The following is a 14,442-nucleotide window of genomic DNA, read 5'->3' on the forward strand; positions in this document are numbered from 1 at the left end:
AGTGGCTCTGTTTTCTTGTGTCATGTGAACTTTACTGTAGTGCTGTAGTACGCAGGTTCTGGTTCAGACCTGATGTCGTTAAAGCTGCATTATGTAACTTTCATGTGGAAAAAGAGTTTATATTTGTGTGTATTTGACCTTGACCCTGAAGTGCAGTGCTCTGGGTGGCCATTGTGTGTATTGCAGGTCATTCTGTTTTATTGTGTGATGTTTGGATAGATGCTGTGAGAGCGTGTGTTAAGAACAGGAGCGTTGGCATGGCTGAAGGTTCAGCCTCAGTATGGTGCTCATTCAGACCTGATGTAGTGTTTATTGTTGTGACAGCACATCTGTGTGATAGAGAGCGGCCATTTTGTCTCAGATGTTTTGGTTCATGATTTCTCATCTTTCATGTTGTGGAACAGTTTCATTGTGTCGTGTATTCATGTTTGTTTTGGTGCAGACTTGGTTTGGTTCTGTGTCTTGTTGATTTGATTTATTTGTTTTAATTTTAAGCTAATTTTAACTTGATAGATTCCTCTAAGATTTAATCTAAATGAGTTCTGTTCCTGGTGGAACTGTCTACATGTTTTGTATAGAGTTTGCATTCTGGTCCAAGCTTGGTGCGGATGTTTCAGTTTAAGGTTTGTTTCTCGTTCTGTTTGTTAATGTCCTTGTGTCTCACTTAAAGCTACATTATGCAACTTTTATGTGGAGAAAATAGTTGATATTTGTGGGTATTTGACCTTGTGTTTGACAGCGGCTGTTTTCTTGATTCATGTGAACTTTACTGTAGTGTTCTGGTCTGGCTTAGGGTTCAGCCTCAGAGTGGTACTGTTTCAGACCTGATGCAGGGTTTGTATTTGTGACATGTCTGTGGTAGGAGGAGGAGCTGCCCTGTGTTTAAAGGCCCTATGTGACTTTGTTGATTGCAAACACAGAAAAGGAAATCACTAAATTAAAATGTTGTTTGTGGGCCAAACTCATTCCTAACTTTCGGAACATATTTGTAGCATCCAAACTTGTCAGTTTAAAGGCAATATATTAGACCTGTTGGTTCTTTCTTGTTGTGGAGCAGCGTCATGTTTAATGTAGTGATGATAACACTGTTGGTGCAGACTTGGTGTGGCTCTGTGTCTTGTGTACGTCTTTTTTGTTTATTGCCTTATACCTGATGGGTCCCACTAATGATGAATTCTACAGTTCAGATGAATTCTACAGTTTAGATCATTTGACTGTTTTGAGTTAATAGTTTTTAGTTGCTCATGTTATGTGGAATGTTTTGATGAAACGGGCCGTAAATGACTGTCTTCTTGCTACAACTGAGATAGTGGCTTAGTGCTGCTTGGGATAAGGTCTTTCTTTTGTTACTCTTTGGTGAAAATTTGGGAAGTGGAGCGTTTTCTGTTGTCAGATTTGGAAATGTATTGTCTGTCTGGCAGGTTGACTAAATCTCACTTTAGGCTATATTTGGTGTTAAACTAGATACATCTAGGATCATGTGGTTTTGGTTTTGCTGGTTCTGGCTTGGTCCATGTCTGGTCCTGTCTGTGAGGACACTGAGGACAGAAGTTGTTTCACATTAAACCTGAATTAAATCTTTAGCTGTTGACAGTGTGGACTGAGTCATACCAGTCCATGCTGTGGTCGTCTCTGCCTCAGTCCATTGATGCCAGAATGAGGTCAGTACCTTCTACAGCACCATCACAAGACTGAGGCTAGGATGATATGAAGTGTTGTTTCTCTATGCGTCTGACTTTAGTTTAAGACATGGCTACTTCGGTTTGATTGTTTGACCATTGTGTTGTTTACTCATTCCACTTTTGTATTTCAGATGCCGCGCGGCAAGGGGTCCAGGCGATCCCTTGCGGCCAAGAGGAGGAGGGAGAAGCAGCTCGCGGGGCAGTGCGCTGTTCCTGAGGAGGAGCTCGCGGGGCAGTCTTCTGTTCCCGTCGAGCTGCTCCCGGGGCAGTGCGCTGTACCTGACGAGCTGCTTGCGGGGCAGTCCGCTCTTCCCGAGGAGGAGCTCGCGGGGCAGTCCCCTGTTCCCGTCGAGCTGCTCCTGGGGGAGTCGTCTGGTCCCGTCGAGCTGCTCCCGGGGCAGTCGGCTGTTCACGAGGAGGAGCTCGCGGGGCAGTCCGCTGTTCCCGTCGAGCTGCTCCCGGGGCAGTCGGCTGTTCCTGAGGAGGAGCTCGATCCCTCTCCTCTTTGGCCCCCCGTCGAGGAACGTAAGTGGATTTCAGAATACTTCCACCTCCTTTTTAATTCTGTTTGATATTACAATGATTTCTCTTGTCTTTGAAGCCCGTGGACCCGGCTACCGACACCGTCCCCAGGTTTGGCCCACTGGAGTGTCCGGGAAGCAGCACCGGCTGGTGCTCCCGCAGGAGTCTCCCGACAAGAAGGCAAGTTCACGAGTTTGAGAAGGAAATAAATGTGTGACTTTTGATGTGCTGACAATCACTAAATACAGATTGTTTCTTTTTTGGTCTTAGTTCATTCTGCTTGTCGGGAACTCCCATCTGCGAGCCATCGTGGACCAGCACGTGCCGATGCAGGAGGGGCACTATTCCTTCGGCTTCAGCGCGACGCCTGGTGGTGGACCCTCGCACATCCACAGGGAGCTGGCTGGGACCACCCTGCCCCGAGGTGGGTACAGTTGTACTAGCAACATTTTAGCCTTTTAAAAAAAAAAAAAAAATGTTTTTTTTTTTTTTTTTTTTTTTACATTTTTGAAATGTCTCATATAGTTCAGCACGTTTGACCTCTGACCCTTCTCTTGTTGTCAGAGCCAGCTCTTGTCGTTCTGATGGCACCCTGCAACGGACTGACGACGTGCCGGACGTTGGACCAGGCTGCGAGGGAGTTCGGCCAGCTCCTGGCCTACGTCTGTGGACGCTGGCCCAAGGTGTGTACTTCACTTCTATGAGGTCTGAAAGTACTTCATTATTGTATTTAATATGTCTAAATTGTAATTTTGTGTTCGTAGGTGTGTGTCGTGGATTTTCCACCTCGGCTTAGCGCTGGGGTGGAGATTCAGACCCTCCTTCGGCAGGCGTACCACCGCATCGCTGTTGGCATGGGTATGTATAAAAAATGCAACTGTCATCACTATTTTCCTTAGAGTGGCGCATACTTTAACATGTTCTTTTTGTTGCTAACATCTGTTATAGGGATCCGCTACTTCCGTGTAGCACACAAGTTTCCCCGGAGCGAAGGGCATCTGTGGGCCAGGGATGGTGTAAGTACAGTCTCTCTCTTTAAAGTTGACCATTTTAATGACTGTTGTTTTATTTAATGTGGGTGAATGATGTGTTTCAGACTCACCTGAGCGACGACTTTGGCATGCCCATCCTCGTCCAGCTGCTGTGGCAGGCGTGCTACATGCAGCTGGAGCTGGATGACGCTGCCGCTGTTGCGCCGGTGTCTCCTCCCCCGCCCCGCCCGGCCACCAGGAGGGTTTCCCCAAGAGTGGAGGTGCCCGAGCCGCCGCCCGTGCCACCTCCACCCCCTCCTGAGTGGACCGAGGTTCGACGGGGCAGCAAGGTGAGATACTGTTCCTGTTTTGTTAAAGCATTGTTAACTGAAGTTGCATTATACTGACTGCTTTGTGTTTATCTCTGTCACTCAGCCTGGGGTCTCCCCCGTGAGCCCCAAGGGACTGCTGCAGGCGCAGGAGGTTAGTGTTCTACTCTATAAAGCTATGGTTAGATTGTCAGTGCTGTGACTAAACTGTCTGTTTCCTTTGTTTTGAGGTGGAGAACGTGTTCTCCTTTCCCCTGTCGCCTTGCATGTTCAGCCCTGCCATGCTGGTGGAGATGGAGCGCTTCTCTCCATCTCACGGCGGCTGTGGCCAGGGCATCGGCTCCTTTCCTTCGGGAAAGAGGGTAAGTATCAGATCATGTGTGAAATGTTGTTGTTTAATCATGATTTCTGAGCTGGTGAAATAACGTGTCTTTTTTTTGCAGACGTCTCGGACGAGGCGTCGCAAGCGTGCTGCCCCAAAGAGACGCCGGCCCACGCGGCAGGTAGGTGTTTTTAACGCTGTGCTCTTTATACATTCTAAAGAAATTAATGTATATTTGTTATTTTGTTTATTGTAGGCGCGGGCAGCACAAGAGGTTGTGGCGGTGAGACCCGGCTCATCTGCCAGCTCCGTGTCTTCTATGGAGGAGGACCAGGTCAGTGTCGTTTAAAGTGGCTGAATACGTTTTTACATTGTAACTTCTTTGATTATTAACAAATGTTGTCCTCTAGGTGGCGGCAGCTGTCGTGGAGGTGACACCAGGAACGTCACCTACCAGCGTGGTCATCCTGGACGGCTTCCTGGAGGACGAGGTGTGTGTACTTTTTATTAGTTGACGTTCTATGATCTGTCACGGAATAGCATCTAACCCGTTATTCTTTTTGCAGCTGCAGTTCGTGGATGTGGGGGTGATTCCAGGAGCATCACTCACCAGTTCCCCCGACGCCCCAGTGGTCTTTGTGGACCAGGTGAGATGATTTTTATGTATCATTTTCAAAAGCAGCTACACTGAACAGGGTGAGATACGCTTTAGTTTGAGAGATGTCTAATGGTTATGTGTTTTCTTTGTGACTTGTAGATGAAGAGGACCAGCCCCCTTTCAGCCAGTCAGCCTTCTCCACGCCGCAGCATTCCACCAGCTGTCCACGGGGAGAGCGCTTCTGACGCCAGGGACCCAGATAAGTCTTGCATTTGTTGTGCACAGTCTGACATGGATGTTAGTGATAGTGAAAGCCTTATCACGTTTGGTAGTAGCGATGTAGAGATGGAGGTTGATAGTCCTGTTGTAGCGTGTGTTGATATAGTTATGGAGGATAGCGTTCCCGTTGGTATTCCGAGTTGCGTTAGGGGTAGTTTTCATCAGGCTGATGACAGGTTCCCGTATGGAGGGGCTCAGTGTGCAGCCATAGCTCTGGTGGCATTAGCTAGGCACACTGTGTCCAGTGTGTTTACATGGCAGCAAAAGGATTTAGACAGGACTTTAGTGATTGGTGATGCTGTTTACACAGAGCTTAGGGATAATGACCTGACTCATGGGCACGAGCTCTTACTAGCTTCTGACTTGCCCAAAGAGTCAGTTATTGATGGTCAACCGTTTGAGTTTGAGTTCAGTCAGCCGGTCGCTGGGGCTGCAAATGTACTAGTGAGTGAGCTGATTGTTTCCGGTACCTGTGTGACCTTAGATGGTGGTTTAAGAGAGATGTTGGCACACTATGATGCATGTCTACTGACGATGTGTGGCAACACTTGTGCAGTCATTAAAGACAGCGGTAGGTACGCGGTGGTGGACTCACACAGTCGTAGTGCGACTGGGATGGTTGACCCTGATGGTAAAAGCGTTGTACTGTACTTTAGCAGCCTGGATGATTTATATGCTCATTTTTGCGCGTTAGCTGACTGTTATGAAGTTGAATATAAGTTGTTTGAGATTACAGGCGTTGTTGTTGTGGTTGTTGGTTTGAAGTGTGAAGCTTCTGAGGTCATTTTGCCTCAGACGCCTGACACTTCTGACCAAAGGCCAAAGCGTAAAAGGTCAGTTAAAGCTAAGTCGTCTGTTCCCAAACGCACACTCACAAGTAAGAGGGTGAAACGTGTACGTGAATGTGATGATTTGGATGTTGTGTGTGCTGATATAGTTATGGAGGATAGTGTTCCAGTTGATAGTCCTGTTGTAGTGTTTTCTGATGTAGTTATGGAGGATAGCGTTCCCGTTGATATTCCGAGTTGTGTTAGGGGTAGTTTTCATCAGGCTGATAGCAGGTTCCCGTATGGAGGGGTGCAGTGTGCAGCCATAGCTCTGGTGGCATTAGCTAGGCACACTGTGTCCAGTGTGTTTACATGGGAGGAAAAGGATTTAGACAGGACTTTAGAGATTGGTGATGCTATTTACACAGAGCTTAGGGGTAACGACCTGACTAATGGGAAAGATAACTTACTACCTTCTGACTTGCCCAAAGAGTCAGTTATTGATGGTCAACCGTTTGAGTTTGAGTTCAGTCGGCCGGTCGCTGGGGCTGCAAATGTAGTGGAGCATGAGTTTATTGTTTCTGGTTCTTGGGTCACCTTAGATGGTGGTTTAGGAGAGATGTTGGCACACTATGATGCATGTCTACTGACGATGTGTGGCAACACTTGTGCAGTCATTAAAGACGGCGGTAGATACGCGGTGGTGGACTCACACAGTCGTAATGCGACTGGGATGGTTGACCCTGATGGTAAAAGTGTTGTAGTTTACTTTAGCAGCCTGGATGAGGTGTATGCTCATTTTTGCGCGTTAGCTGAGTGTTATGGACTTGAATATAAGTTGTTTGAGATCACGGGCGTTGTTGTCGTGGTGGTTGGTCTGAAGTGTGAAGCGTCTGAGGTCATTTTGCCTCAGAAGCTTGACACTTCTGACCAAAAACCAAAGCATAAACGGTCAGTTAAAGCAAAGTCGTCTGTTCCCAAACACATACACACACCGAAAAAGACAAAACATGATCGTGAATGTGATGTTGATTGGGATGTTGTTTGTACCGGTGCCACAGATGATGCTCTTGATTTTATTCCTCTTCAGGACAACGTTTGTAGGGCACTGTGTCAGAACCTTAACATTGACTATGAGAGACTCGCTGTAGCAGAACCAGAAACAACAGATCCTTTGAGATCGTTAAAGTTAGATGTGCCTTGTACAAATGATAAAATTGTTGCCGACGGTAACTGTTTCTTTCGCTCGATCTCGCAGGCTGTTAGTGGCACGCAGAAACATCATAGGAAACTTAGACTTGCGGTCGTTAAACATCTTAAAAGTAATGCATCAAAATACAATAGTCTTTTGCGCGATGGCTGCTCTTCTGTGGCCCAGTATATTAACGATAGTAATATGCATAGAGTTAACACGTGGGCCACTGAGATAGAGATCCAAGCAACAGCAGATCTTTTATGTGTAGATATATATACGTTTTTGAGTGGACGTTGGCTTAAATATGGTTGTACTACCAGGCCTTTGTCAACCAGCGGCATCTACCTCGAAAATATTAACAATATTCATTATGAAAATGTAACTTGCGTTAAAAACCCTGTGACCCATAGTTGTTACGGAAGCTGCCAAATTAATAGTTCTATTCTTATGGGTTACAACACTAGGTCTAGACAGGTAGATGCCCAATCAGTGGTTAGTCCAAACACTGAAACGAATGTACAACACACTAAATCATCCAAGTACATTCAAAACAAAAAGCATAAACATTTAAAAAACAAATATGCCACAAGTAAAGATAGATTGCGTGAAACATTGAGAAGTAGATATAGGGAAAATGCAGATTATAGACAGGGGAAAAAGGCTGCAAATAGAGCTGCAGTCAACCTTAAATATAGAGATGATGTAGATTACAGACAGGGAAAGAAGGCTGCAGACAAAGTTAAATATAGAGAAGATGTAGATTATAGACAGGGAAAGAAGGCTGCAAATAGAGCTGCAGTCAACCTTAAATATAGAGATGATGTACATTACAGACAGGGAAAGAAGGCTGCAGACAAAGTTAAATATAGAGAAGATGTAGATTATAGACAGGGAAAGAAGGCTGCAGACAAAGTTAAATATAGAGATGTAGATTATAGACAGGCAAAGAAGGCTGCAGTCAATCTTAAATATAGGGACGATGTAGATTATAGAGAACAAAAAAAGGCTGCAAGCAGTGCTGCTGTCAATCTTAAATATAGAGAGAATGTATTTTATAAAGAGGAAAAGAAGGCTGCAGTCAATCTTAAATATAGAGACGATGTAGATTATAGAGAGAAAAAGAAAGTGGTAATCAAGGCAGCAAATAAACATAAATATTTTGATAATACAGATTATAGACAGAAGAAAAAGGCAGCTAGCATTAAAAAGTATGAAGATAACTTAAAGCACAAACACGATGTCAGGGCCGCCAGTAAACAGAAGTACAAAGATAGTCCCAAACATAGGCAGAAAGTAAAAACCTATAGTAAAGTGAAATACCACAAAGATGAGCAATACAAAGCTCAAACTCGTGTTGCTTACAGAAATCGTAAAAGGCAAATTAAGCAACAATTGGCCGATAATTTTGATTTGGTTAAGGAACGCTTTTGGCGGGAAGTTGAACACGGTCCTGAACACATTTGTTGTGTGTGCTTTAAATTATTATTTATCAACCAGGTCTTACCTTGTAGAAAGGATGATTTTATGGCTGATCCTAAATGTGCTGCTGTTGCTGAGGCCTGTATCTCAGATGCCTATTTACATACGTGCAGTAAGAGTTGTCCGTCACCATGTCCGCTGTCTGATTGTAGAGGGAGTTTGTGGATCTGCTACACTTGTAACTCTAAACTCAAAAAGGGTCAAATGCCGGCTGAATGCTCAATAAACAATTTACAATTAGATGATATTCCTCCTGAACTCGCGTGTTTGAACACTGTCGAACAGCATTTAGTGGCGCTCAATATAGTGTTTATGCAGATGTACGCTCTGCCAAAGGGGGGTCAAGGGGGGACTCATGGTCCGGCCACATGTGTGCCGTCCAATATTATTGATACCACTAAGCTGTTACCGCGTCGTAGCATGGACGGATGGTTATTACCTGTGAAATTAAAGCGTAAACTTACTTACAAAGGCCATTACGAATATCAATACGTCGACACGGGTCGGATAAAGAGCGCGATAGCATTTCTTAAAGCAAACAACCAGCATTATTTGGACATAGAGTTTGATGAAGAGTGGGTTAATGAGTTCGTGAGGCAGGAAGAGGAAGCTATTGATACGGGGACAACACCGATGGAACAGGCGGGTCAGGGACAGGCGGGTCAGGGACAGGCGGGTCAGGGACAGGCGGGTCAGGGACAGGCAACGCAGGGACAGATGGGGGCTGCACAGGGACAGGAAGCACAGGGACAGTCGGTGCAGGGAAAGGCAACGCAGGGGCAGATGGGGGCTGCACAGGTACAGGAAGCACAGGGACAGGCGGCGCAGGGACAGGAAGCACAGGGACAGGCAACGCAGGGGGGTATGGGGGCTGCACAGGTACAGGAAGCACAGGAACAGGGGACAAAGGGGCGGGCGGCGAAGGGACGCGCAGCGAAGGGACGCGCAGCGAAGGGGCAGGGAAAGAAGGGGCAGGGAAAGAAGGGGCAGGGACAGAAGGGGCAGGGACAGGCAGCAGAGGGACAGGCAGCAGAGGGACAGGCAGCAGAGGGACAGGCAGCAGAGGGACAGGGAGCACAGGGAGAGGATGAAGATTTAGATGATGAGCATCTCCATGACCGTCAGCGTCATTGTATGTTCCAGGACACCTTCTTTATGCCTGCAGATATGGCTCAGGAGGCTCTTGACCACTACTTCCAGGGTGTACTGAATTTGGCTCCGGCGGAGGGGAACAGTCCAGTTAGCTTGCTCACTGATAAGGAAAATGAGGCAAAATGCTTCCCAAAAGAGTTCCCCTTTGGGCGTAATACGTTTCACACCCGTAGGCCTGTTCGTATTACTTTGTGCCGGTATTTCATTAACAGACTATTGCACGCGGACGGTCGTTTCGCGCGTAATCTCAAATTTCTATTCATGGCTCTGTACATGTTGGAAGTAGAGCAGGTTGTATCGAAGGTCTCCATAGCTTTGCGAAAGGGACATGCGTGTCAGGGTTCGGGTAATGCTGCTGCAGATGAAGAATCTTTGGAAAATTTATTACAGTTTGATAGTGGTTATCGTTTTTTAAAGCCTATTAGAGGCACGCCCCCATACTGGCAAGCCACACTCAAAGACTTAATCGCGATGGTGCGCCAGCTCGGTATTCCAACATGGTTTTGTTCATTTAGTTCGGCAGATATGCGTTGGCCAGAAGTCCTCGAGGCCCTGTTAAAAATAGAAGGTAGTACCAGGAGCGTAGAGGACTTAAATTGGGCAGACAGATGTGATCTTTTGCGTCGCCACCCCACAACTGTCGCCCGTATGTTTGATCAGCGGTGGCATAGATTTCAAAATACTATCCTGAAGTCCCCGGCTCACCCGATAGGCGAAATTATAGATTCCTTTTATCGTGTAGAGTTTCAGCAGCGCGGAAGCCCTCACGTCCACTGTTTATATTGGGTTAGAGACGCCCCCAAGCTAGGAGTTAATACAGACGAGGAGGTAATTGACTTTATTGACAAGTACATTAGTTGTGAATTACCCTCTGATCCAAAATTATTGGAAAAAGTTACTTCAGTGCAGCAGCATTCAATGCGTCACTCAAAAACGTGTAAAAAGGGAAAAAAGAAGTGTCGCTTTAATTTCCCACGTCCTCCGTCCATGCGCACATTTATTAAAAAAGTAGACCCGGAGAGCGAACCGATTATGCCTAAAGAGGAAGCTGTGGCGTTTATGACTGCACTTAAAGATGCTATTGTAGATGAGAATGTTCCCATTGATAGTGTGCAGTCATTGTTTGCAGCTGCCGGTTTAACACAGGACTCGTTTGAAATGGTGTACCAGGCTTTAGGCGGTCACACTCATGTAGTTTTAAAGCGGGGGATTAAGGAAGTTTGGATTAATAATTATAACGCGAAATTGTTGGATGCTTGGAATGCGAATATGGATATTCAGTTTGTTGTAGATGCGTGGGCGTGTATAGTTTATATAATTTCATATATTTCTAAGGCAGAGAGGGAGATGGGTTTGCTCTTGGGCGCTGCCCAAAAAGAAGCTTCCAAAGATAATGTTAGTGCAAAAGAGGCATTGAAAAAGTTAGGACGCGTTTATTTGCATAATCGGGATGTCTCTGCGCAGGAAGCTGTTTATCGCGTTACAAACATGCACCTTAAGGAATTCTCACGTAAAGTAGAATTCATTCCGACGGGAAACAACATTGTTAGATTGAGCAAACCTATCAGTCAGTTAGATGGTGATTCGGCTGCGGACGATATTTGGATGACCAACATTATAGATCGCTTTATGAGTAGGCCAAACGATAGTACTTTTAATGATATGTGTATTGCTTCTTTTGTATCTGAATACCGTGTACTGAGTCAAACAGATACATGTCAAAAGGCTATTCCTTTACTAAATTCTTTAGGTGCTGTCGCTAAACGGCAGAACACCAAGCCTGCAATTGTTAGGTATGCACGGTTTTCAGAGACAAAAGATTCAGAGTTATTCCATCTTAGCATCCTTCAATTGTTTTTACCGTATCGCGATGAAGCCGACCTTAAGCCGGCTCCATACGAAACATATAAGGACTTTTATGAAAATGGGGAAGTGCGCTATAGTGACGGGTCGGTGCATTCGGTGAAGGCGATAGTTGATGCGAATAGGTGTCGTTTTGAAGTGGAGGCTGAGGATCTGGATGAGATCCAAGAGGCAATGAACTCTGAAGAGCTTTTGGAAGAGGCATGGGCCGATCTCTGCCCAGAGCTAGAAGTTGAAAGGTTGGAGTCGAAGGAGGAGTTTAGGGAGATGTTGCAGGAGGTCCTCTCTGAGCATGAGCAAGAGCCCATCCCTGACTTGGCTGTAAGGAACGAGGACATTTGTCATTTGGAGAGGACAAATGTTATGAGTCGTCCAGAGGGTCTTGCACTTTTGCGAAGCCTGAATGAGCAACAGCTGTCAATTTTTTACAAAATACGGCAATGGTGCTTAGATAAGGTTGCCGGTAACAACCCTGAGCCATTGCACGTATTTATATCAGGTGGAGCTGGCACCGGGAAGAGTCACCTGATTAGGGCTATTCAGTACGAAGCGTCGCGGTTATTGGCTCCTATTTGTCATAGTCCGGATAACATTAGCGTTTTATTAACGGCTCCGACCGGGATAGCAGCGTATAACTTAGAGGCGGCGACAATCCATACGACGTTTTCTATCCCTGCGAATCCTCCAGCAAAGTATGGTAAGCTTGGAGAGGAAAAGTTAAGTACACTGCGCGCTAGATACATCGATGTTGAAATTGTTGTAATCGACGAAATATCGATGGTTGACAAAAGGGTTTTTGAGTGGATTGACGGTCGTTTGGGTCAAATTAAACAGACGGATGAGGAGATTAAATTTGGAAACGTTTGCGTTATTGCAGTTGGGGATTTTTATCAGTTAGCTCCTGTTGGGGGGGAGGTTTTGTATAAAGAAAATGTAGGCGTTGATTTTTTCAATGATTTGTTTAAAGTAGCGGAATTAAAAACTGTTGTTAGACAACAAGATAGTACTTTCGCGGACCTCTTAAACCGGTTAAGAGTGCGCACGAGAGGGACACCCATGCTCCAAAGCGACATAGATATATTGAAGCGTCGTGAAACAGGCGAAGAGCCCGACGTATTGCATATTTTCGCGAGGAGGGTTCATGTTGGGGAATATAACTTAAGAAAGCTTAATAACGTTTATTCAGAGGTGATAACCATAGAGGCGCGGGATTTTGGGCTCGATAAGGGCTCAGGTAAAGTTAAGGAACTCCATGGTCATCTGTGTTTCCATAAGTCCAAAAAAATGAAACCTAGTTTGGCGGAGGCACTGCATATCGGCGTCAATGCACGCGTTATGCTTTGTAAAAACATAGATCTTTCTGACGGTCTAGTAAATGGGGTATGTGGCATTGTAACCTACATAGTCGAAGATCCCCAGAACAAGAGGTTTCCTTTAGCTATTTACGTGAAATTCGATGACGATAGAGTAGGTGCGAAGACAAGGAAACAGACCCGTACCCCTGCAGACCTGACTGGTTCTACCCGCATAGGACCAGCTGAAGAACAGGTGAATAAACGCACCGAGAGGCGTAGACAGTTTCCGCTTAAACTCGCGTGGGCCTGTACAGTACACAAAGTACAAGGGGTAACTGTAGATGAAGCTGTGGTGTCCCTGAAGAAAATATTTACCGCGGGTCAGGCGTATGTGGCCTTAAGTCGCGTCCGGAGTTTAGAGGGTCTTGTAATTCAAGACTTTTCGGAAAAGGCCATTTACTGCAAGGACAACATTAGAGCCGCGTTAGAGAACCTGCCTCCCTTCGTGGCCGACAGTTTGCCCTGGCACAGACAAGAGGCACATGTTTTGACAGTATTTTTTATGAATGTACAGGGATTAGCCCGACATGTGTCTGACTTAGCTTCACGCACACAGCTTTTGCAGCCTAACTGTATCGCTGTGGTAGAGACATGGTTATCTCTAGACTCATCTTTTGATGGTTGTCAAATTGAAGGTTATACCTTCCATAGTCGTCCCCGTAGTATCTCCTACCAGCGCAGTAACCACACAGCGTTGGTTAGTTTACGTGGCCAACAGTACGGTGGAGTTGGCATGTACTGTGAGGAAAACCTTAACTATGAAATCACAGTACGAGATTTCGATTTGGAGTGTTTAGTTAATTATTTTGCAGAGCATCAAATCATCATAGCAGTAATTTACAGGCCACCGTCTTATCCCATGTCTCTATTCAAATATAACTTCGACAGGTTTTTGAATTGGCTGAGCTCACATTGTGCCACTGTGGCGGTGATGGGAGATTTTAATGACGACGTATTGAAATCTACAAGTCTCTGCAATTTTATGGTAGAAAGAGGTTATGTTCAATACGTTACATCTCCCACAACTGAGAGAGGGACTTTAATTGATCATTTCTATCTAAAGTCAAGTGATTATGACATTGACTGTTCAGTCGTGCCAACATACTTTAGCGACCATGAAGGGATCGTCTGTTCTTTTAGGTGGAAGTGCGTTGAAATGCCGCGTTTAGATTAGATCTACTTTATAGTTTAAATGGACAGCTGCTGTTTATTGTGTCGGCTCATCACATTGCTCCTTACATATGACTTGTCTTGTGTCTCTTACAACTTTGTCTTCCCATGCCCTTTCATCATGCCCTAAGCAGTCCATTCCTCTCTTGATTATTGAGCATTCAGGGTTTGACCCTTTTTCAAAATTGTACATAACATTTTTATAATTGGCAGTAATCATGTATTTTGACTTATGTGTGTGTTTGTCTTTGGAAACACTTTGATTGTTGTATATATTTATGTGTTGGTTTGTTTGGATGATAGGCTTTAGATGTTGGATCATGGAAATTCAGTGGAGTATTTTGAGATATTTATTCGCAGAGGTTTTCTCTTTGCCGACAGGTTTTTTGTGAATCATGCATTACAATATTGGTCTTCCTCCTCTCATTCTCTTTATTAGGTGAAGCTGTGCTCAGTCTTGTAGTTTTCTAATGTCATTTTGTCAGACTGGGAAAACTTATCTGTGACCATGCAGTTAACGTTTTCCCAATTTGTCTGACGAAGTACATTAGAAGACTACATGCCTTTACACAGTGACATCATGTGAAGAGGGAGGTGTCTGAGGAAAACCAAACTAGTAAAGCAGGTGAACAAACAAACCTGTCTGTGAAGAGACTGCTCAGCTTTGGATCATGTGTTTGCTGATTTAGGCGTTGTAGTTTTAGGGCTTTCGGTTGTAATTGTTGTTACTGATTTAGTTTTGGCTTTATTGTGTGTTG

The 14,442-nt window shown here is 45.1% G+C and overlaps 1 protein-coding gene across 1 annotated transcript; it reads left to right on the forward strand.

Moving 5' to 3' along the window:
* Nucleotides 1–3,289: 3,289 nt before the first annotated feature.
* LOC306982953 (uncharacterized protein) lies at nt 3,290–4,021 on the forward strand (the record flags this gene model as incomplete). Its single annotated transcript, XM_079583397.1, has 3 exons — nt 3,290–3,525; nt 3,611–3,662; nt 3,948–4,021. Exons 1-3 carry the CDS (start codon nt 3,325–3,327, stop codon nt 4,019–4,021), a joined length of 327 nt encoding a protein of 108 aa, XP_079439523.1. The 5' UTR covers nt 3,290–3,324.
* Between the last annotated feature and the right edge of the window lie 10,421 nt (nt 4,022–14,442).

This window comes from Gobius niger (assembly GCF_951799975.1).
Source record: "Gobius niger genome assembly, contig: SCAFFOLD_49, whole genome shotgun sequence".
In the NCBI taxonomy this organism is placed as follows: domain Eukaryota; kingdom Metazoa; phylum Chordata; class Actinopteri; order Gobiiformes; family Gobiidae; genus Gobius; species Gobius niger.